The sequence below is a fragment of the Myotis daubentonii genome, chromosome 2 (assembly GCF_963259705.1).
Source record: "Myotis daubentonii chromosome 2, mMyoDau2.1, whole genome shotgun sequence".
NCBI classification, from domain to species: Eukaryota; Metazoa; Chordata; class Mammalia; order Chiroptera; family Vespertilionidae; genus Myotis; species Myotis daubentonii.
The window spans coordinates 138,851,276-138,876,827 of NC_081841.1; the positions used below are offsets into that span (position 1 = coordinate 138,851,276).

At 37.6% G+C, this 25,552-nt stretch overlaps 1 protein-coding gene across 18 annotated transcripts in view; it reads right to left on the minus strand.

Annotated features, from left to right (window-relative positions):
- Positions 1-293: 293 nt before the first annotated feature.
- NAA16 (N-alpha-acetyltransferase 16, NatA auxiliary subunit) overlaps positions 294-25,552 on the minus strand; it is a 94,049-nt gene continuing 68,790 nt past the window's right edge. For 11 of the 18 annotated variants that reach the window (XM_059684753.1, XM_059684758.1, XM_059684754.1 and 8 more), the window contains 10 exons: positions 22,983-23,152; positions 22,486-22,638; positions 21,394-21,522; positions 15,540-15,753; positions 14,635-14,828; positions 11,206-11,314; positions 10,397-10,495; positions 9,916-10,059; positions 3,198-3,295; positions 294-1,639 (listed from right to left, as the gene is read on the minus strand). In XM_059684753.1, coding sequence (XP_059540736.1) covers positions 1,442-1,639; positions 3,198-3,295; positions 9,916-10,059; positions 10,397-10,495; positions 11,206-11,314; positions 14,635-14,828; positions 15,540-15,753; positions 21,394-21,522; positions 22,486-22,638; positions 22,983-23,152 — 1,508 coding nt within the window. In that variant the 3' untranslated portion in view covers positions 294-1,441. Of the gene's footprint in view, positions 1,640-3,197; positions 3,296-9,915; positions 10,060-10,396; positions 10,496-11,205; positions 11,315-14,634; positions 14,829-15,539; positions 15,754-21,393; positions 21,523-22,485; positions 22,639-22,982; positions 23,153-25,552 lie in introns of those variants that run through there. The other 7 variants (XM_059684748.1, XM_059684755.1, XM_059684750.1 and 4 more) reach the window with 7 other exon arrangements.

The following is a 25,552-nucleotide window of genomic DNA, read 5'->3' on the forward strand; positions in this document are numbered from 1 at the left end:
GGCCGAGAAACGGCTCGTATCTCGAAAAACTCATTAGTCGGGACACTCGTAAGTCAAGGCCCCACTGTATCAAATTACACATTTGCCAAGATATTTAGTGACAGAGATTGCCTACTTCTTAAAGGATTAAAACATTAAAAAGAAAACAATCTGATGTGGCACCAGAATATATTGGTAGGTGATTTTATAAATTGGTAAAAATTAAGATGATGAAAAGTTTTTACTCTCTCAAAGAAAAAATATTTTGCAAAAATATTTTGATTGTGTGAAGCAGTAACACAACACCAATAAGCAGCTCTGTACAAAATAATTTATTACAGCATTATATAGGTTGACATTGTTTTACAGTAAGTGTTTTTCTCTCAATAATTATGAATCTAAAAAATAGCTTAGAGTGAAAGAAAATCATATTAATTAGAACTACTTCTCTAAATAAAATCTCCCTTTTGAATTTATATTTGCCTTAAAGGGAAGTATCCATATTACAGACATTATTTACACAGTTCTGCAAGAAACATATTGAATGATTCCACTACCGTTTTCTATACAAGAAGGAAATAGCTATCCTCCACAAAAATTGCCTGACAATACTGTTTTAATAATTAAACTAATAGATTAAATTCCCATTCTGCTGATATAAAAACATATTTAATAGTCTATGTATGACTATAAGAGTAAAGATGCTTCATTATAATTTGTATTCTGCTCTATTATGCTTCCTTGAGGCATATGCCACTCAGATATAAAATATTTATTAATACATGAAACAATTTAGCCAAGAAAGCATAATTCTTGCTTGTGGGACTTTAAGGCTGACCTAGAGATACACAATAAATTTATCAGTGAATTTCAGTGATTAAGAGGCAAACCAATCTCCACATTCTGAATCAAAAGAAATTTTCATTTTCATGTATATTAAAAAATAATAAATCAGGAAAAAATTAAGAGAAAAGGGCAAACTGAAGTAAATTTTAAACTAAACCTCAATATCTGACAAAAGAAGTTCCATATTGTTTTTAACATACATATAGTTACCACTTTAAAACTGATGTGTTTTCATTAAAAAGCAAAAAAAACAATAAGACAAATCAATAAGGGATCAAACCATAGATTCTAAAACCAGGATCTAAAAAAAAATAAGAGACCGTATACACCTTAGTTTAAAATGAAATTATCATATTTATGATAAAGAAGTGACAGCACCACCATAATGCTGATAATTCTAAAGTTTAAGAAAACTGTACAAGTATAAACAGGTCATTTTAACAGATGCTTATGTATACTGGCAGAGTCAGATAAAAAATAGAATAAGCTTACAGAATACTCCATTGAAAAAAACTATCCAATGATTTCATTTCATATCTATATTAAAATACACCCTGAAAAGAACCCTGATCTGAAGTCAGCTTTGAATCTATAGGAGCCGATTTTCTATGGGATTTTAAATTTCATTTGCCAAGACATCATAGTTGGCCATATGGTTTAGTGCCGCACTATGACTGCTGACCTCATTCACAGCAGGCAGGAAAGCAGACGTGAAAGGGAGCAGGCTGTGACAGGCCACCCTGTATTCTTCATATTGGGAATTACAGTTCCCAAAGCTTCCATCAAGCAGTGCCTCAGAAACCTTTATTAAAATCTGTTGAAACAAAGGGAAATAAAAAAAATTGCATTTGGTTATTAATCACTTAAATCAAAAGATGAAATCTGCTCATTAACCAAGAGAAGGCCAACACGCCCTTGTCTAAAATAACTTCTTGCTATCTGTACTAAGTAATCATCTCAAAAAAGGAACATTTAAAAAATAAACTCTGCAAAGCCGTAAAAAAGCAGTAAAATTCTAATACTTGAAAAAGTGAATCCCTGAAACTGTGATCACTAAAATGAAAGTGTCCTTTATTAATAACAATAGCTCCCACATATTAAGTGATTACTATGTGCCAGGCAGGCAGTAAGTACTTCAGTTTATTACTTCAGTAAACCCTTATACCAACTCTACAATGTAGCATTTTCGTCCTCATCTTCTACATGAGAAAAAGGAAGCTAAGAGATGTAACTTGCCTAATGTGATATAGCTCTTAATTAGAACTGGTATTGTGGACGAAAGGGGCCACATGCTGACCCGACAAGCTCAAGGGAGGCCTGCATGGCAGTTTTGCAAACTCGGAGACCTAAAATAACCACAAAGGATGGTCTGAAATTAAAGTTTAACTAAAAGCAATTCTGGTGGGCAGTTACGTCCTAGGCCAGTATCTTCACTGACAAGGTCAACCTTTACCTTAACTGAGCCTATGTGTCTTTTTGCATCTATGATAACATACCCTTGAAATGTCTGGATAACTTGTGACTTCCCTGTATCTGGAGCCCCTGGGGCACAACCAGGTGTGCTGGGTCCCAGGACAGATAACACAAATTCCTTCATCATCATGTTAATTGTTCCTGCACCCACCTAAGTATGTGTCTGTCATTTTACTTTTTATCCAATCCCAGGGGTTTCCCTGCTTTGCTTTATCCCTCCTCCTCAATCTGTCACCAATGAATTTCATGTAGCCCACCTATGTTCCTCCTTTGATTGGAATGTATAAATATGGATGTAACCCGCCATTCTCCAGAGCACTATCTCAATTCATTGAGGTTCTGCTTCCCGGCATATGTTGACAGTTGGGCTCAAATAAACTCACAAAAATTCTTTACAGGTTTCAATGTGTTTTTTTTTTACGTTAACAATATTCAAATCAAGACATAAGTCAGAAGGCCCAATCAAGAATTAAGCTGTAAAGGCATGTTTTGTTAGATCACTCAGTATCCAGTTATGGGAGGTATTAATCATGCTGTTAACCATGATTGCCTTGTGTTGGTTAAAGAAAGGACATTCTGACCAGGGTGGAAGTTGTGTGCCCCAGGCCCTGGGAGTCAACCTTGGACCTCGGGAACAACCTTGTAACCATTCTCATTCAAGAACTGCCTAAGGGAAGATTAACCACCTTGTTGCCCAAACAATGGAGTCCCACCCCAGCCTCCTACTTCCCCATGCCTGTAATCCTTGTCCTACCCTATATAAGCAGCTGGCTTATGGGGGCACTGCAGAGCAGATTTTTGTAGATGACCTGGTGCTCTCCCATACTGTCAACAGTATTGGAATAAATGCTCATGTGATTTTTTAAAAAATGGGAGGAAATGAGTGTGAAAAATCTTACTTTTACATTTTTATCTTTTATAGTTTCATCCAGTCTAGTGGCAATGGCGATTGCTTTCTCTTGCCTTGACTTGTCCAGAAAATACATCATTTTAGCACCTGAAATACCAAGATATTTCAAAATGAGTAAACTTCTATGGATGGCTAACATTTTATTTAATTTACATTAAACAGTGGCTTAAAATATGGTCCCAAGTATTTAATTAGCAGTGGGCTGGAACTGGTTCTAACAGCTCTCAGGAAGCAACTGTGATCGCTTCCCACGTCCCATTTAGTGACATTCCACTCATAGTTGGGGACACAGATGGTTGCTAAACATTTACCAGGAGACCAGATTTAATACGCCCCCCCCCCCCAAAAAAATGATCCAACTCAAAATATAAACACAGGCTACCCTGTGGCATCAATCAATCATTTTTAAAAAATTATATCCTCAGATAAAACATCTAAGAAACAAATTATTATCAGAGGACTGTGGTTGAGGGACAACAGGAAAATATTTCCATATTCACAAAGAAAATAATTTTTAAAGCTTTCAAAAAATAAAACCCTGCTGAAACTGGTTTGGCTCAGTGGATAGAGCGTCGGCCTGAGGACTGAAAGGTCCCAGGTTCGATTCCGGTCAAGGGCATGTACCTTGGTTGCGGGCACATCCCCAGTAGGAGATGTGCAGGAGGCAGCTGATCGATGTTTCTCTCTCATCGATGTTTCTAACTATCTCTCTCCCTTCCTCTCTGTAAAACATCAATAAAATATATTTAAAAATAATAATAATAAAAAATAAAACCCAGTTTATATTTCTCCAATAAATTACATGGTCCATATTCTATGTTCATTTTACTATTCGATTTTTTAAAATATATTTTTTATTGATTTCAGAGAGGAAGGGAGAGGGAGACAGAGTTAGAATTGGCTGCCTCCTGCTCACCCCCTACTGGGGATCGAGCCCGCAACCCGAGCATATGCTGTGCCCTTGACCAGAATCGAACCAGGGACCCTTTGGTCCACAGGCTGACGCTCTACCCATTGAGCCAAACCAGCTAGGGCTACTTTTGGATTTTGTTTACTAATTTATATTGTTAACTGTTAATTTATAAGAGCTCCACGTATATTATTCGCTTTTTATCACTTATATATCCGTGAATATTTTTTGGTCTTTTGAATTTATGGTGTTTTTATTTTTATATGGCAAAAATTATCTTCTCTTTAGAATTTCATATGTTTGGAAAGGCACTTCCCATAGTTATAATAAAGAAATGTTTTCTTCCATTACCCTTTTTTTTAAAGAGAAATTCTCATCTGCCCTTACTACCAAGAAGTGTAATTTCTCACATGAATTAACTTTTTTTCCATAGATATTAAAACCAAGAAGTTTCCCTTTGCAACAAAAAAAAGCTTAGGTTAAAGTATTTAAATACAGTATATGGCTTAAATTAGGAGTTCATTATATATACTTCATTTTGTCACCAATTCCCTTTCCACAATCTTTTGTTCAGTTTGCATTTATGCCATCTTGTATTTTATAAATTTATATAAATTGCCTAAATTCTCTCCTGTAATAAGGCAGAATATAAGTAAATTCTCAAAATGCAAAATACATAAAGTAATAAAAATGCAAGAAAAAAATCACAGATAATCACAACACCCCAAGGCAACCATTCATTAAAGCTTTGGTATACACTTTTTGTAGCCTTTATCCCATGTAGATTATTACATAGCTGAGATTACATTTTGTTAATTCTGCATACATATTAAAACATATTTACCCTTGTTATAACTTTTTAGAAATAACATCATTTTATACCATTACCTGGTAGTCTATCCTACAAACCTGCTACATCTCCCTATTACTGGACATACTGGACATACACTAATCTGTTACCATTATTTTCCCCATATTTTCACACATTTCAGTTAACATCTTTGCACTTAAAACTCCTTTTTCTGCATTGGAATAATTATTTAAAATTATTCACAAAAGTATGACTACAGCAAAAGATACAGGTAATGTGAAGTTCTTGATAAGAATGATTAAGTTGATTTCTTACATGGCTGTGGCAATTTACACTGTAGCAGCAAACTGTAAGAGTACTTGTTAACTACATCTTTACTAAACTTTAATCTTTTCCAAACACATAAAAACTTTCTTAATTTGAAAGATCCAAAGTGCTACTGTGTTTCTTTATTCTTGTTGTTTTTCATTAAATCTTTATTGTTCAAAGTATTACATAGGTCCTCCTTTTTCCCTCATTAACCTCTTCCAGCCCACTCCCATCCCCACCCCATTATCTGTGTCCACGGGTTATGCATATATGAATACAAGTTCATTGGTTCATCTCTTCCCACCCACCCTCTCGTCTTCCCTCTGAGGTTCAATAGTCTGTTCATGCTTCTGTGTCTCAGAGTCTATTTTTGATCATCTGCTGGGAGCCGGTCCATCCTTGCTGTTTCAAGGGACCTGGCATATATGGCATACTGTTCCTAATATGTTTGCTCACCTTCTTGGCACTATGTGTTTTAACCAAGGTCACCTCTCTGAGAAAGGTTGTTTCCCCAGGTAGGGATTTTCCCCTCAAGTTAGAGAGGGAATAAAACCCCTTAACTAAGTGCCAGGCGGGTAATTAATCACTTTAACTACAAACAATCATGCTTAAGCTACATAATCTTTACTCCCTGGAATGGAGATAAGAAACGCCCTAACCTTTGGAATAGAGATTGATAGGATTGGAATCAACTGGTATAAATACAGATGTAACAAGACAACAGGACACAGAACCTACACAGAACCTAGAGACAGAAGAACTTCGCTGGAGAGAACATGGCAAAAGATCCTGGACAGAAACTGGCCACAGAACCTAGAGACAGAACCTAGTGAGAGAACCTGGCTGAAGAACCTAGAGACAGAACCTGGCTACAGAACCTGGATAGAACATGGCAAGAGAACCTGACTAGAACCTGGTGACTAAACCTGGCTGGAGAACCTGGACAGAACCTGGCTGGAGAACCTAGCGAGGGAACATGGCTACAGAACCTGGCTGGAGATCCTAACCAGAACTTCGCTGGAGATCCAGACCAGAACTTGGCTGGAGATCCAGACCAGAACTTGGCTGGAGATCCTGGCTAGAGATCCTGGCTAGGCTGCTGATCAACTGAACGCTGTCTCCGTGTCATTCCTTCTTCGCCGACTCCGTCTACACCTTTGGGAACCCCTGGACCTGCTGGGGTTGGACCCCAGCAATCATCAGTTTATTTTGTTCATTAGATTCCACATATGAGTGAGATCATAGGATACTTATCTTCCTCTGACTGGCTTATTTCACTCAACATAATATTCTCCAGGTCCATCCATGCTGTTGCAAATGGTAAAAGTTTTGGGGTTTTTTATTGCTGCATAGTATTCCATTGTGTAGATGTACCAATTTTTCTATCCACTCATCTGCTGATGGGCACTTAAGCTTTTTCTAAAACTTAGCTATTGTAAACTGTGCTGCTATGAACATATGGGTGCATATATTCTTTCTGATGAGTGTTTCGGGTTTCTTGGGATATATTCCTAAATGTGGGATCACTGGGTCAAATGGGAGTTCCATTTTTAGTTTTCTGAGGAAACCCCATACTGTTTTCCACGGTGGCTGCACTAGTCTACATTCCCATCCAGCAGTGTACTAGAGTTCCCTTTTCTCCACAACCTCACCAGCACTTGTCATTTGTTGATGACAGCCATTCTGACAAGTCTGAGGCGATACCTCATTGTAGTTTTAATTTGCATCTCTCGTAACTTCAAAGATTTTTTTCACATCTCCTGACTTTCTGCATGTCCACTTTGGAGAAATGTCTATTTATGTCCTTTGTCCATTTTTTGATTGGACTGTTTGTCTTCCATTTAAGTTGTATGAGTTCCCTATATATTTTGGAGCTTAACCTCTCATCAGATACTAGAAACCTAGCGCACACACGAAATCGTGTGTGGTCAGGGTCCCTAGGCCTAGCCTGGCCTCCATTGCATGGCCTCTGCCGCCCTGTGATGCTACGGGAAGCTCCCCGCTCTAGGAACCGAGAGGTGCTCCATGCACTTCATGGTGACTGGTCACCGGTTGGGGCATCTAGCTCTTTATATATATGTTAGGATATCATTGGCAAGTATGTTCTCCCATGTAGTAGGCTCTCTTGCTATTTTGTTGATGGTTTCATTTTCATGTAGTCCCATTTGTTTATTTTCTCCATAGTTTCCATTGTCCTAGGAGATGTATTGGTAAACATACTGCTACAAGCAAAGTCTGAGATTTTGGTGCCTATGGTTTCTTCTAGAACAGGGGTGGGCAACCCCTGGCACACGTGCCAAACATGGCACGCCAGTTACTTTTGCTGGCACGTGAAACCCTATCTTATAATCTCCCATTTACAGTTTTTTTCTTAATATCAACTTCTATATTTTTCATATAAATTCAGTGTAAGTGCATCTTAGATAAATGATTTTATATAACAAGTTATCTTAAAGACCACAGACATGGATTGACAAGAGAGGGGAAGAGCAATTTCTATGCCTCTGCCTTAACTCTCCCTGCCTTCCTAGATCCAACCATGTTTTGGTTTCATCCACACACGCTTGTGAATCTTTGTTCTCAGTTATGAATTTTGTTAAGTCTCGTAATAGAAATAGCCTGACGGATGAAAGTAGTAGCTCGTGCATCTCTAAAGGTCACGAAATATAAACCTGATGTAAAAATCTCTGTCATCAGTGATGCAGTAGCAAAAGTCCCACTGATAATATCAAACGGAGTCATAAAGTTTTCTGTCGGACTATCAGTGTACATGTATACATTAAAAAATAAATGTATTTTTCATCATCATATACTGTGTTTTTGTCGCTCGAATGAATTTTATTATTTCTTCAAGGTTCTTCACATACATATACCTTAAGAGATATCAAGTAGGCGTAACATGTTCTCAAAAAATTAGGGTTGGCACGCAGAAAAATCTTGAGTCAGAGATTTTGCTGGTTTTGGACACACTCACAGAAAGGTTGCCCACCCGTTCTAGAACTTTTATGGTTTCACATCTTACATTTAAGTCTTTTATCCATTTTGAGTTTATTCTTGTGTATGGTGTAAGTTGTTAGTCTAGTTTCATTTTTTTTTATGTACCTGTCCAATTTTCCCAACACCACTTTATTGAAGAGACTGTCTCTGCTCCAATGTATGATCTTGCCTCCTTTGCCAAATATTAATTGAGCATAGTGGCTTGGGTCAATTTCTGGGTTCTATTTTGTTCCATTGATCTATATACCTGTTCTTGTGCCAATACCAGGCTGTTCTGAGCACAGTGTCTTTATAGTATAACTTGATATCTAGTATTGTGATGCCTCCAACTTTGTTCTTCTTTCTCAAGATTATTGCAGCTATCTGGGGTCATTTTTTTGTTCCATATAAATTTTAAGAGAGTTTGTTCTAGGTCTGTGAAATATGCTGTTGGTATTTTAATAGGGATTGCATTGAATCATAGATTGCTTTGGGTAAAACGGACATTTTAACACTAGATTGCCCAAGGAAGTCATTTTGACTGCTTTTTAATTTCAATTAGAAAAACAATTATGTATATAAGGACACAATGTCTTAGAATTTTGTGACTTTTTGTACAACATATAAATGCGTTTATTAATAATTGTAGTTACCTCCCCCTCCTTCATTTCCGGTATATATATATGTGTTATACCTATATTGCCCAAAAGCAGTCATTTTGACTGCTTGGGAAATTTTAAATAATCAAATGACTCTTATTATTGAATTGAGTAATAACAGTTCGGCTCTGTATTGAAATAACAGTTTTCATTTTTTTTTCAATTACTGTCACATGATAACATACAAGTACATGACAAATTGTCGATACTTGATAAGTTGCAGTTGCTCAATAAGCTAAACTAGTACTTGTTATTCGAATCTTTATGCAGTGATACTTGTTCTAATAAGTTGTTTATTTTATTTCTTTTGCGCCCTAAATTCATGAAAGAAATGTCGACTAGAAGTGAGTTATTGGAAAAGCTAAGGAACATAAGTGAAGAGTGCTCCGATATTATTCTTTCACAATGCAGTCATTTTGACTGCTTTTGGGCAATATAGGTATATACTAAATTTCAGTCTTTCTAGTGTTAATGATGTTGATTCTACCAACCCACGAACATGGTATATTCTTCCACTTGTTTATATCTTCCTCTATCTCTTTTTTCAGCGTCCTATAGTTTTCAGAGTACAGGTCTTTTACCTCCTTGGTTAAGTTTATTCCTAAGTATCTTAATTTTTTTGTTGTGATGGTAAATGGGATTTTTTTTGTTTTGGTTTTTCTTTCTGAGAATTCATTATTAGTATATAAAACTGCTATGGATTTTTGGGTGTTAATTTTGTATCCTGCTAAGTTGCCAAATTCATTTAAATCTAATAGTTTTTTGATGGAGTCTTTAGAGTTTTCTATGTACAGTATCATGTCGTCTGCAAATAATGAGAGTTTTACTTCCACCTTTCCAATTTGGATGCCTTTTATTTCTTCTTCTTATCTGATGGCCAGGCTTCCAGAACTACGTTGAACAAGAGTGGCGAAAGAGGGCATCCATAGTGTTTATTTATCTCTGATAATTAGTGAAGTTAAACATCTTTCCAAACTTTTTTTTAAAATCACATTCTAACTTTGTTCCATAAACATTTTAACCCTAGGATTTAAATACCAACCTGAAAGTAAATGCTGAAGAGAGGTAGCATTATGGTTGAGAAAATCCTCATTAAAACTTTTCAAATCCTTGTTGAAAAATAGCTTCTGCATTTCTTGAAATAGAACTTTGTTCACAATGTCTGGAAGATTACTATGGTTAGACACTATAAAAACAAATATTTGAAAATTTAAAAAATTTAGGTCAGTTCCTTGAAACAAAATCAGTTGAAATACATTTATTAAGCTCGATATATTTTACAAAGTGATAATATTATTGCTCCTTTGGAATATAAATACATTCTAGCTTAAAAATGCACTAATTTCTAGCATTATCTTTGCAAGCATGTTTAATTTATAAACTTACCTTCCTTTAAATGCTTTTTGTAAATATTATCTTTTTCTTTGCTTTACAATTTGTAAGTCTTTTAATGTGCAGCTTAATGAAAGATAGCTAAATTGTCACACCTGCTTTTACATAAATGTTATCTTGTTTATACTTACCAGAGTTAGAAAATTTAATTAGACATTCATGTAACCATGGGTTATTACTGTCTATGGCAAAAGCTCGTTTGACAGACTGCAACATTAACAGAAACTTCCCTGTATCAGAAAAAATAAATAAATAGGATCAGTATTTATGTCTGATACTTTATTCACTTTATTTTAGCCTCACTTAAAATACAGTAACAAAATGTTAACTTTCCTATAATATTTATAAGCAAAATTCAAGGACAACTTTAATTTTCTAAAGAAAAGCATAAAATATCATGAAGAAATGCTTTAGATAAACACTTTGATTATTTAAACTATTCTTAAAATGGATTTGATTATAATATTCTAAGTTATTACCCAGTAAAATTTTGAGTAGCAAAGAAAAAAGGATTAAGATTATTTTTGGAAGGTTGAAATGGAACCCTAAAAACAAAAATAGATCTAATGGACAAGATTATATTGAATATAGCCACCAATATAATTAAGGGTGGCTAGATGAAAAAAGGTTAAGAGATTAAGAAATATATATGTATATGTATACACACACACACACACACACACACACACACACACACACACCGACAGCAGCATGGTGATAGCCAGAGGAAAAGGGAGATGGGGAGATGGAAGCGGGTTAAGGGGGGAAAAATGGGAATGGAAAAAGACTTGACTTTGGGTGGTGAGCACACGATGCAGTATGCAGATGAGTTGTACACACTTGAAACCTGTATGGCTTTTTAACCAATGTTATCCCAATAAATTTAATTTAAAGATAAAAAGAAATAAAAAATAATTAAAAACTGAACTCAAACCATTACCTTTTCTAAAATATATTTCAAATGCTAATAGATGAGTGTCAATGTTATCAGCAGCAAGGTTCTTAAGTGGTGTGAGGAACTTGATAGCTTCTTCCAATGGACTTTCTACCTATTTTGAAGCAGAAGGAAAAATTATTATAGTTTAAAAACAGCTAAACAAGTCAAATTTATCCCCCAATTTTTAAAAAAATATATTTTATTGATTTGTTACAGAGAGGAAGGGAGAGGAATAGTTAGAAACATCGATGAGAGAGAAACATCGATCAGCTGCTTCCTGCACACCCCCTACTGGGGATGTGCCCGCAACCAAGGTACATGCCCTTGACCGGAATCGAACCTGGGACCTTTCAGTCTGCAGGCCGATGCTCTATCCACTGACCCAAACCGGTTAGGGCTGTCCCCAAATTTTACATTAACACATATCTGAAATAATTTCTACAGTGTATACTAAGAAACTCTCCTCTAACCTCAAGGTTTTTCTGTTGGTCTAATAATCAAATAAACATGAGACAAATTAACAAGAGAAAATGCCCAAATTTAATTACATACCATACATACATACATACACATGGGAACCCTGTATACATGAGACAGAGATTCCACATACATGAAAGGTTCAAAGACAGAAAGGGAAAATGAGGTATATAACATTCGAACCTGGGACCCTTGAGTCCGCAGGCCAACGCTCTATCCGCTGAGCCAAACCGGCTAGGGCAAGAACTAATTCTTTGTAGCTAACACATACCTAGCAAGATACATGAAATGCTTCCATATATAATAGATAACTGTATTGCTGCTATAACAAATTAACAAAATTTAACGTCTTAAGACAACACAAATTTATTATCTTGCAGTTCTGTAGGTTAAAAGTTAAATATGGGTCTGTCTGGATTTAAAATCAAGTGTCAGCCAGACTGCACTCTCTTTCAGAGTCTCTAAGAGAAAACATGTTTTAATGTGTTTTTCAGCTTCTCAAGGCTGCCTACATTCTTTTGCTTATAGCTGCCTTCTTCCCACCCCTCCCATCACCTTCTAGGCCAGCAACAGGGGGTGGAGTCCTTTTCATACCACTCCTACCTTCTTTCCTCTTCCACTTTTAAGGGCCTCTTGTCAATTTACATTAAGCCCACCTGGATAATCCAGGCTAATCTCCCATCTTAAGGCCAGCTAATTATAACCTTAAATTCCATTTGCCACCTTCATTCCCCTTTGCCATGTAAATTTAATATAGTCATAGGATCCACGGTTTAGAACACAGACACCTTTGGAGGGTCATAATTCTGCCTACCACAACTACAATCCTATCTAATAAAAGAGAAACATGGTAATTGGCGTACGACCGCTACCCTTCCCATTGGCTAATCAGGGCAATATGCAAATTAACTGCCAGCCAAGATGGCGGCCGGCAGCCAGGCAGCTTAAACTGAACATGAGGTTTGCTTGCTTCAGTGACGGAGGACTCCAACGTTCCCTGCCTGCCTTGCCGGCCTCTGAGCTTGCAGTTTAAGAAACACTGTAACAAATATAGAACCTAACAAAACCCCAGAAACCAGCTTTCAGCCGGCTGGGATCTCAGTGCTGGAGTTGATACAGAGTTTCGATTATAGAACCTAAACAAACCAGATACCTACTTTCAGCAGCTGAGGCCTCAGAGCTGGAGCCAAGCCTCAGAGCTAAAGCTGGCCCAGAATAAAAAGAAAAAAAGGAGCAGTTGGGAGCTTCAGTCCCAGCCTGAAAACAGCCCTTAGCCCCTCACCCAGACTGGCCAGGCACCCCAGTGGGGACCCCCAGCCTGAAGGGTGTGTGACCAGCTGCAAATAGCCATCATCCCCTCATCCAGGCTGGCCAGGCACCCCAGTGGGGACCCCCACCCTGATCCAGGACACCCTTCAGGGCAAACCAGCCAGCCCCCACCCATGCACCAGGCCTCTATTCTATATAGTAAAAGGGTAATATGCCTCCCAGCACCGGGATCAGCGGAGCTGAGAGGCCTCCCGGCACCAGGGTCAGCGTGACAGGGGGCAGCGCCCAAACCCCCTGATCGGCCCTGCTCTGTGCCTGATAGGGGGGAGCTCCCCAACCCCCTGATAGCCCTGCGGCTCTATGTGTGACAGGGTGTGGCGCCCCAACCCCCCCCCCATGGGCCCTGCTCTGTGTGTGACGGGGTAGAGCCATAACCTCCCCATCGGCCCTGACCTGAGTGTGACAGTGGCGGCGCCCCAACCCCCTGATTGGCCCTGCTCTGTGGGTGATAGAGGGCGGCGCCCCAACCCCCTGATCCGCCCTGCTCTGTGCGTGACGGGGGAGCTCCCCAACCCCCTGATCGGCCCTGCTCTGTGCGTGACAGGGAGGAGCTCCCCAACCCCCTGATCGACCCTGCTCTGTGCGTGACAGGGGGGAGCTCCCCAACCCCCTGATTGGCCCTGCTCTGTGCGTGACGGGGTGGCGCCGCAACCTCCCCATCGACCCTGCCTTGAGTGTGATGGGGCGGTGCCTCAACCCCCCAATCAGCCCTACCCTGAGTGTGACTGAGGGTGGCATTGCAACCTCCCAATCCGCCCTGCTCTGTGCATGACGGGGCGGCGCCCCAACTCCCCAATTGACCCTGCTCTGAGCCCGACCAGGGGCTGCACCTAGGGATTGGGCCTGCCCTCTGCCACCCAGGAGCAGGCCTAAGCCAGCAGGTCGTTATCTACCGAGGGGTCCCAGACTGTGAGAGGGCACAGGCTGGGCTGAGGGACCCCCCTCTCCCCCCGGAGTGCACAAATTTTTGTGCACTGGGCCTCTAGTAGATAATAATAAAAGGGTAATATGCTAATTAGACCAGATGTCACTCCAAACATTTTTCTGGATGAAACTGGGGCCGGAGAGAAGCCTGGGTCCCAGGTGCCTGCTGGCAGCTGGAGCGAAGCCCAGGTCCGGGGTTCCTGCTGGTGGCCTGAGGGAAGCCCGGGTCCTGGGTGCCAGAGGGAAGCTGGTGCCAGCAGCTGGGGAAAGGAAGGCTACTCTTGCACAAATTTTGTGCATCGGGCCTCTAGTTCTATGTATAATATGCATTAGCAAAATTCGCATATTATCACTCAAAAATTATTTATAGCATATCATTTGTAATGTTACAAATGGCCCTAACCAGTTTGGCTTAGTGGATAGAGCGTTGGCCTGCAGACTGAAGCATCCCAGGTTCAATTTTGGTCAAGGGTACATGCCTGGGTTGTAGGCTTGATCCCCAGTAGAGGGTATGTAGGAGGCAGCCAATCAATGATTCTCTCTCATCATTGATGCTTCTCTCTCTCTCTTTCTCTGAAATCATAAAAATATATTTTTTAAAAATGTTACAAATGGCTTCTGATTTATAAATTTAAATAAAACATGTTTATAGCCAGAACAGAACATAAATTTTACCAAATTAACATAATAAATTCATCTCACCCTTTCTAATTTTTCAGGTATAAGTTCTTCTTTGAAACCACTGGCTTCTTCTTCTTCATCATCCCTTTTTTTCTTTTGATTTTTTTGTTGACGTTCCCTTTCCGCATGCTTTCTCTCTTCTTCTAATTTAGCCTTTTTCTGAGCTCTTCTCTGCTTGCTAAGCATTTTCTTCAATTCTTTAGCTGACAGATTTTCTATAAATATCCAAATGCATAAACATTCTGAGTCAATGTTTCCATTTTTTCTCATATTCTTATACAATACAAACTATTAATATAGCTTTTTGGGGCTGATGATACCAACTAACTCTCTTAAGAGTATTTCAAGGATAAGACAGTGTATATAAGCACACTTATGATCTCTAGACACCACATAAATATCACAAATAAAAGATCAGAAACTTGCCTCTATGCTATTTTTCAAATATTCCTAGATATTAACATTTTAGTGAATAAAAGCTATATATTCTCATTAGCATTATTAGATACTAGAAGTTGTAAGAATAATTACTTTTCCCTAAGGAGCTCAAAGCCTTTTTCAATTACAAACTAATAATAATAATAATAATAATAATAATAATAATAATAATAATGTTAAAGAGCCTAGCCATTAGACATTTCTATTTTTCCTGAATTGGCCTTACTGAAGATAAAAATAAAGATTCCAAGTCATTGCATTGGGTGATTAAGAAGCATCAGCTACAGAACATCATCCTGTCGCTTTTTCTAAGTCTTCCCCCAATTTTTCTCTCTCTCTCTCACACACACACACACACACACACACACACACACACACACAGTCTTCACATCCATTTGATAATGTACTTTTCTATGGATTGTTTATACTAATAACATTCTTAAATGTAGTGTTCTTTTCAAATTTTAAAATAGTTCTTTCTCAGTTACCTGAATTTATTTCTTGTTGTTTGTTTTCATTGGTTAAGGGGTTATCATACAATTTCAAGTATATTTCAATTGCTGATCTAGCAGCCTTGAAATAGAAGGCATGTCTTCTGAGCATATCTTCTAATCTCAGAAGATCAACATAGGCACGAAGAGTCATCTTTCTCATGCAGTATGTATGGAAGTCAAATTGATCATCAGTTATCTCAAGAAAATGCTTAAAAACAAAACCATAAAATTATTTCTTACATTGTCAATAATGTCTACTTCTGAAAAGAAAATCATAAAAAGCCCCCAAAACATTTTTAACAGTCACAATTTCACTTATTTGCCCTCTTCAGTGTTTAACACTATGAAGGATAACAAGTTCTTTGCATATAACTGAAGTATCTTTCTACAATTGATGATCATTCACTAGAAATCATCTTTTGTGATGATACTCAATTTCTATGTAATACGTCAGATTTTTAAGCCTGGAAATTAGCATGTACTGATATTTTAGTTTTAATGAAACATTTCTCCTCGGTATTCTTCAAACATTGGCATGGCAGAGTTAAACAGCTCTGACTGAAAACTATATACTATAGATTGACACAAAATGTCTACAAATCAAACTGCTCTGCTCAACTATGAGCTCTTCAAGAGTAGGCCTTGTCATGTCTATCTCTACTGCCTGGCACAAGGCCCAACACAGCAGACACTCAATAAGCACAATATTGGCCAATTCAAGAGACCAGGTGCTGATCAGGCATGTGACCTCAATTATCTAGATCCTGGATTACTTAAATTAGGAATAACATCTATATTGCCAATTTCATAAGGTTGTTAAAGATCAAATAAGAGCATACTTTAAAGTTCATTCTAAACTGTGAACTGCTATACAAACAGAGCATTATGGGTTTCTCTCGCTCAATAAGCCACCATTAATCTACCTACATTCCATTTTAGCAAAGGTTCTTAGTCTGAAGCCTATGTATAAACCTAATAACATTTTCCTAAGGAAAGAGCTTGAAGCTTTCATCTAATTTCAAAGGGTCCATGGCCTCCCAAAAGTTTAAGCTGTGGTATTAAAATACCACACCAATCTCTTACATAGAAAGAAGATTAACTCCCAACAAACAATTTATACTTTTATTTTCTTCCCTACATGCATCTCTGCCTGCTTTTTTCCCCCTCCTACTTTATTAGTAGCTTCTCCAAAAACAGAAAAAATAATGATTCAACACACCAATACAGAGCAAGCTCTTCTACCCTTCATATTCCCTCTATCCTGGGGCCTAGTAACTCACCATGCAAGAGGACACATTAGTGTCCATATCATTTGATAATTTTAGTTGTCTTGGTAATTAGAAACACACCATACACAGAATTACATTAAGTACCTGAGATTTTAAAAGAAGAATTTTAAGATAAGAAGTACACAATGTGGAAAATGTACACAATAGAAAAAAAATGAACATATTAGTTTTATTTACTACTTCAAGAACCATGCTTTAATGTTATTATATTTGAAAATTGCATTCCTCCCGTCAATAACACAAACCAATTCATAAATAGCGAGCTTGTTTTTTTTTAAAAAAAAAGAATTATATATTTCATAAAGTTGTTCATGATCTTCCTTAATGTCAATCAAGTTAAGAATATCTTAAAATTCAATAAAACTGACTGAGGAAAATTGCAGTGCCAAAATTCATGGAGATAAAAACTTTAAGAGGTTACAGGACCTTTTTTAGGCTGAGAAGCAGCACGTTTCAAGAGATATTCCTACCAGCATTAGTAAACATAGATTTTTTAAGTCAAGTCTCAGAAGGAATCACAAACATTTAAAGCCTCCTCTTTATCAGTAACAGCCCACAGGCTGCCTCTCTCCAGTTAATGTCTTCCATAAATAGGGTAACCAACTTATCCACTTTGCCTGAGGCTTTCAGTTTTTCCACTGAAAACCTTGTGTCTCAGGAACTTGCTGAGCCCTCCAAACTTGGATGTAATAAATAAACTAATGGTGGTAGACCAGATATGACTAGATTAAACTTGAAAACATAGGTACTACAAAATAATTTTGCTTTTGGAAGAAACCATGTTTGAAGAATCCTACTTAAAAACAACTAAATAATCTTAGGTTGATTTTCTATTTTTTAACTTTTTATTTGGAATAATTATAGATACAGAGGAAGTTGCAAGGTAGTATGGAGATGTTCTATACACTCTTCCCTCAGTTTCCCCCAAAAGGCTACATCCTACAGAACTATACTATAATATCAAAACCAAAAGACTGGCATTAGTACAACTTGTGTGTACAGTTTTTTAGATTCGAGTAACCAATACCACAATCAAGATACATAATGTCTAATTACCACAAATATCTCCCTTGTACCACATCTTGGGTTGACTTTCAGATCTCCAAATTTATAAAACATAAAAATATACTAGGTAACACAAACAGATAAAGTTAGTTTTCCTGCACTTTGATCAAACATGAACATGATAAGATCACTTAGCTCACCATAGACTCTAGGTACCCAAATTTTAACATACTGTTTATGCCCTAACTCAATGCTCCCCTCATCATAAACACTAGTTCTTTCTCTTTCTTTTTCTTAGTGATAGGAAGAAGTAATGCAGGAATTGCTTAAATTCCAAAGTTAGGCTTGAATCAAAGTAAGACAAGTCAGCAAAGAAGTAAGAAATACTATTCAGAGCTTAAGAGTGTGGTTTTCATTAGGCATTTGCTATGAGGCCCTCGCTTCTGACCCAGATTCATCTACCCATTCCTTCTCAGAGTTGCTGGAGTAGACTAATAAGAACCCACACACAGAAATACAACAAAAACCTCTGGAATTAAAATATAGTAATAACTAGACCAAAGAGGATAATAAGCAACACTATTTTCTTTATATAGAGAGAATCTGCCATTATAAAGCATGTGTCAATTTGATAAAGGTTGGGATGCACTAGAAGATAAAAGTTATGAACTTCCTATAGTTGTGAGCTATCAGAAATCCTACATCTTATCAAAAAGTTTTCGAAATATGTATTGTTGCTCTGTTTCAGATACAAATCAGTACACTAAAATAAAATCAATCTGAAAAATGGGAAAAGAAAATTCAGGTCTTTTAAAAATTGATTTCAGAGAGGAAGGGAGAGGGAAAGAGAGATAGAAACATCAATGATGAGAGATAATCACTGACTGGTTGCCTTCCGCACGTCCCATACTGGGGATCAAGCCTGCAACCAAGGCATGTGCCCTGACCAGAAATCAAATCATGATCACCTGACTCACAGGTTGATGCTCAACCACTGAGCCACGCCGGCCAGGTGAAAATTCAATTCTTGAAAGATAAAATAGTTTGAAATTTTATTCTGAGCACAAGTTTATATCCAATATTTTAAAGACAGTTGTTTTGCTTTGCGTTGAATAAAACTCAAGTTCTAAACATCATATTGAGTTAGACTCTCTCTATATAACCTGTATACATAATCCTAAAATCCTGTAAGGGGGGCAAGATAAAGACAGAAAAAGTACTACACTGGGCCATTCTAGAATTCTAATATTTCAAATCCAGTTAGTAAGAGCTCACAGCAATATGTATCCCAACTGAAACTGCCTCAAAGAAAGAATGCTGGAAGGAGTTCTAAAAGGCACAAGACTTAGCCCCTTATTTGAACTTCTCTATTAACTGACCTTTTATTTAGAGAGTAAACTACAAAGTTTTATTTTTGAAAGGTGCTCATTTCTTTACTAAAGTATTTTAAACTCAGGAACAAAAGTAACTCATGCAGATACCTATCATGATAAATCTTTTAATTCAGTAATTACTCCTAAATCCTTACAATTACATCATTAAGAATTTTTTAGATTACATTAATTGTATTAGAAATTAATTTTAGAAGCAGAGTCAGTCAACAAGTTTTAATCACCCTATTTGTATTAGGCACTCATATATAATCACTAGATGAGTTACGTCTTACTTTCAGTATGAATTCACTATGAAAAGACTAACAAGTAACATAAGAATAGGCTCTTGTTTATCTGCTTCTAGTTTCTTCTACTCTAAAGCACCAAAGGCAAATCCTACATACAATAGAGATTCTAGCAATAATAATTATGTACAATGACCAGATGGTTATGATTTTTGCCCTGCTTTAATCTCAACCAATGATTTCCTATACTTTTTTTCCTTCAAAAATGCTTTGTCAAATCATGTTTTTTGAACTAGAAGTACAGCTGATTCTTGAACATAGGTTTTTCTAATTTTTAAAAATCTGTGTATAAAGAATACCTGTGCAGTTCAAACCCATGTTGTTCAAAGATCAACTCTATTTTTGATCCATGGTTTGAAATCCACATATGCAAAGGATAGACAGTGGTTATACGATGATTTTCAACTGCAAAAGGGTTAGCGCCGCAAGGGCCCTCAATGTTCAAGGGTCAACTGTACTTAATCTCTGACATTACAGAATTTTACTTCATGTTACTCAGCCAAAATCACTAAAAATTCAAGGTAAAATATCTAAATAAAACCTAGTAATGAAATCATAGTCTAACAACCTTCAAAAATATTAAAAAGCAATTAGTAATATAGTTATTAATGTTAGGAGGAATGGAATGAAGCTGGAAAGTTCATAATTATAATGATCCTAAGGATATTCAAATTTCATTTTCACAGAAAATCTAATAAATTTCCAGTTATGGTCCTGCTGGAATTACTGATCCATAAGTAAACAATCTGTCTCTCACCAAGAATGTCTTGGTTAATGAAAAATGGGTCTTTCCTAATTACAAACAACGTTTTAAAGTAACAGTCATCAAGCTAGTGATCTACGTTTGTATCACAGAAGAGCCTGATTTACACAATATTTGGATATTTCCTGAATAGTTCACTTATCATCCAAGGGCTTTATATTTTCAAGGAGATGAAAATAGTTCCCAGAGATATAACCATCAAGCCCAGGCTTAAAAAGAAAAGAAAACAAAGCAAAAACTAGGTTATTTATAAAAGGGCTCAGGTATAATCCTAGCTCCAGTTCCCATCAAAAGCCACCCCCTAAAATTTAGCCTTTCCTTTGGGTAACCTCAGAAATTTCATATGGGAAAAAGGCCAAAGTGACTGCCAGAGTGCAGACTTCAGGCTCACCTGACTATGATGCCTGCGGTTTAATACTGCGTCAGCATGGGAACAGTGGTGCCGATTGAGCCCAACTGAGGGCTGCTGAGGACTGCCTCAGGGGTGCATTTGTGGCTCTTTTCCTCCTGTTGTCCATTTGGAAGGAGAGTGCTTCAGAGATGACAAAGAACAGGAAACAAAATTCACACAAAGGAAAAGAAAAGGCCCCTCACTAAGGCACATCACACACATCATCCTAAAAGCAAGTAATAAAAATAAGCCTGCAAATCAGTCACAGACTGCTGTACAAAGTACTGAATGTGAGAACAAATATCCCGGGAAGACAAACTGGAGAGAGGCTGACTACTGAGCAGATCCTGACATAAAGGGAAAAGAGATGGCCATCAGCTCGTGTGTCCTTCTAGGCTAGTAATGAAAATCAAATAATGGCCCGATTAGGGAATAGAGATTTTGAATATATGTTATTAATAGCAATAATGACTTACTAAATTAATCCTTTACTTCTTCCTTTAGACAAAAATATGGAGATGTTGAAATCATAACCATATGAGGATAAACAAAAGCAATCATTTATTCACAACCTCTGAATGTTTGAAAGACTAAAGGTCAAGAATTTTCACAGTGAAATTTCCAAAGTAGATAAAAAAGGTAGATGATCCCATGTAGAAAAATAACTGCTTTTTTCCATCACTTTACAAGAGAAAAATAAAGTTAAAATTCTATCAACTTACCCTTTCTACTTCATGGCATTTTTTCAAGGCATCCCCATATCTCCCCAAACGCTGATAAGCTAAAATGCACTCTGTTTGAAACCACATACACTGCATTTCATTTAGATTTTCCATGGCAGATGCTCCTTCCTAAAATACAAGCATTCATTAATATAAGAAGCAAATAATAAAAGAGATTCAAAATATCTCATTTTCTCTTTTACAACTATAGCTACAAATATTATGACAATAGCAATCTATATGATAAAAGCCTAATCAACCATTATGGAGGAACGACCAGAACGACCGGTTGCTATGATGCATAGTGACCACCAGTGGGCAGACGCTCAACGCAGGAGCTGCCCCCTGGTGGTCAGTGTGCTCCCACAGGGGGAGCACCGCTCAGCCAGAAGACATAAGGAGCAGTAAGGAGCAGCGAGCCGAGCAGTAAGGAGCAAGGGATCCCAGATTGCGACAGGGCCTAAGCTGGCAGGCAGACATCCCCCGAGGGGTCCCAGATTGGAGAAGGTGCAGGCCAGGCTGAGCGACACCCACCCCCCATGCACGAATTTCATGCACTGAGCCTCTAGTTTTTGTATAAAGTTAGGTTGCTTCTGCTAATGCTTTTTTATTTTTAATCCTCACCCAAGGATATGTTTCTACTGATTTTAGAGAGAGAGAGGAAGAGAGAGAAGAGAGGAAAAAGGAAAAAACAAACAAAAAAATCTACATGAGAGAAACACCAATTGGTTGCCTCCCATACACACCCTGACTGGGGATCAAACTCAAAACCTAGGTATGTTTCCATGTGCCCTGACTGGGAATCGAACACAACACGCAATTTTTTAGTTTACGGAAGGATGCTCTAATCAACTGAGCCACCCAACCAGGGCTGCTCCTACTATTGTTTTTTAACCATTCCCCCCAGAAGCACATGCACACACACACACACACTCAACCTCCTCTGTAATAAACCATACATAGGATACAAGCTAAATGGGACTTAAAAAAATAACAAAAATGAATTCTCAAGAACTTTAGTGGCAAACTTCAAAAATCACCACAGTAGTGAAGTTTAATTTTACTGACTCATCATTACATGCTATTTCCTACCCTTGTGAACTTGGAGCACATTTCCTCTGCTTCTCTTATCATATTTGCTCGAAGCATATACTTTACACATTTGGAATTTATGAATCTATCAGCCGTATCTAAAGACTGTGCTTCATCCATCCACTTTGCAGCTTCTTTGAGATTACCTATATGCTTTAAGAGATTAAAATATTACAGAAATTATAGTTTATGATTAAGAGAATATGGATACAATACAAATAACAACAGTTTAGAAAAACAAATTAGAAATTTGGTGCCATTTCTGTAAAATTTATCTAGAAATCTTTAGATAAATTAAAATTCACACTTATTAAGAGCTGAATCAAATGATTAACACTGAGTATAAAAATATGCAACCTAAAACTCTTTAGGATTATTAGAGTATTAGAAATAGATGATCAGGGTTCCATAAAAGTTATTTCTACAGAAAAATAACTCCAAGAGTTCTTAAGTGGTTAAATTTTTCAATTATTCAAAAAATATGTCTAGGATTTTACCTTGTAAATTTTTGCTTTCATATAGAATAATTCTATTAGAGTTGGAGTACTAGCAATTGCAGCATTAATATAATCCAGAGCCAAAGAATATTGCCCAAGTTTATCAAAGTGCTGTGCCAGGAAATACTGAACCCAGAGTAGTGTTGTTGGGGGCTCCTTCTCCCCATTTTCTGCAATCAAACAAATATAAAATTATTATAGGGAAGAAGGCAAAGTAAAGAATAAAGGATATCAGATACTTTCTCTGCCCCAAAGCATAATGAAATAAAAAATTGTTATAATAATAAACAGTAAAAAGCCAGCAAAATAACCAATTTCAACAGAAAGAGGTATGACTTCTTGCCATCAAGTTCAAAAAGTAGCAGCCACGCAAAGAAATAAGATACTAGTTTCATAGGCTTCTAACCCCACCCTCACTCCGAAGAAAGTTCTGAAGAAAGAAGGTAAATCAATCTAACTACGAATTCTCAAGGCTGGGCGCGTAAGACAGCAGACCCAGGAAAAGTCAAGGAAAATAGATAGGAGAAAAAATGTCCCTAACTACCACTGCAAGATTTCCACAAAGGCAAGAACTGCCAGGGCTTAACATTGTCTAGGCTTCAACACTAAATCAGGGAAACCCAAAGTTGAAGAGTATGAAGAAGACTAGAGGCCCAGTGCATGAAATTCGTACATGGGTAGGGTCCCTAGGCCTGGCCGGCAATCAGGGCTGATTGGGGCCTTCTGGCTGCCAGCCAGGGCCTTCCTTCATTCCGCGCCGCCCCCTGGTGGTCAGCACACATCATAGCAAGCGGTCGAACTCCCAAAGGGGCACTTTGCATATTAGCCTTTTATATATAGACTAGTGGCCGGGTGCACAAAATTCGTGCACATTAAAAGGAATTTAATTACAGGAAATATTTTAATATTGCTATTTGCCCTTTCTCTATAATAGAAGTGTCAGAGATGAAAGAAAAATAGTAAGATGTATATGAAAATCTCCCTCCTGTCAGTCTGGGGCATGCCGTGAGACCCAGAGTCAAGTCCCTGCACACCTGTGTGAGCCTCGAAATCGCGCAAGACCCAGACCTGGCCAGCCCCAACCCCATCAAGCCCCACAGGGCAGGGGGCACAGCCTCAGGTCCCTGTCAAGCCCCACCGGGCGGGGAACATGGCCTCAGGTTCCACAGCCCCGGCGCCAGGGCAGGGGGCACGGCCTCAGGTCCCCCGGTCCCGGCACGAGGGCATGCCAACCATTTGCATATTAGCTCTTTATTATATAGGATACTTTCCTGACAAGGTAGAAGTAACCCTATGTGACAACAACACTCACATACAATCAGCTGTTACCCATATTGTATCCTCAAGCTACAATAGAGTAAATAAAGAAATAAACACCAAGCTCTCAAAATAGATTACAGAATTGGCTAAATTCTACAGGTATAAAATGAGGAAAAAAGAATGAAAAAGAGAATTTACCCATACTACATCAGAAAAACTCAGGTTATCTAGACTAGCTACCAAATAAAACAGCAACATGCAAACACACAAATTACTATAAATTAAAACACAAATAATAAAGAAAGGCAAACAGCCCAGCATTTATCTTGTTCCTCCTCCATAAACTATAGTTCAGAGGAACTGAATATTTGATGAGGGGAAGCTCTTTATAACATTTCTAACTAATAAATACAGAAGAAATGATGATTTGAATAAGGGATTGGGGCAAAGATTCTCAGTGGCTGCTGAAACCATTAGGTGAGAGGCCAATGAGGAATGCTTTAATGGGTAGATCAGGCTGGCACTGTCTAAACCAGGGGTGGGCAAACTTTTTGACTCGAGGGCCACAATGGGTTCTTAAACTGGACAGGAGGGCCGGAACAAAAGCATGGATGGAGTGTTTGTGTGAACTAATATAAATTCAAAGTAAACATCATTACATAAAAGGGTACGGTCTTTTTTTTTTTTTAGTTTTATTCATTTCAAACAGGCCGGATCCGGCCCGCAGGCCGTAGTTTGCCAACAGCTGGTCTAAACCCTGACCAACCTTAACATTACAAAGAGACAGAGTATCTTCTGCCTCAAGTTGTGATATAACAGGAGCACAATGCATCACATATGAAGTACTCAAATAGAACCTGATTCTAATCAAGCCTGTAAATCTAACTATAAGTTTACAAGAAATATGGATGATAGCAAAATATATTACATGATACCATGAGAAAGCAAATCAGCCAAATCCAGAATATGGGACATTCCACAAGACAAATAACCTTTCAACAAATTACATTTTTTTAAAAAGTGAGTGGAGGACATTACTCAAGATTAAAAGAATATCAGAGACATAAAAATCAAATGTGGAGTTTAGTGGGATCCAGACTGAAATAAACAAATTATACAAAGACTTAAGGTAATCAGGGAAATTTGCATGTATACTGGGTGTTATATAATATGGTATGAGAATTAATTCTGTGTTAGAACTGTGGTTACATCTTCTGTTAAGTGTTTTAAACAGCTAGTGATATATACCAAAGTAATGACACGTAAAACAGTATGTCTGCTTTAAAAATATTCTCGGAAAAGAAGTAGAC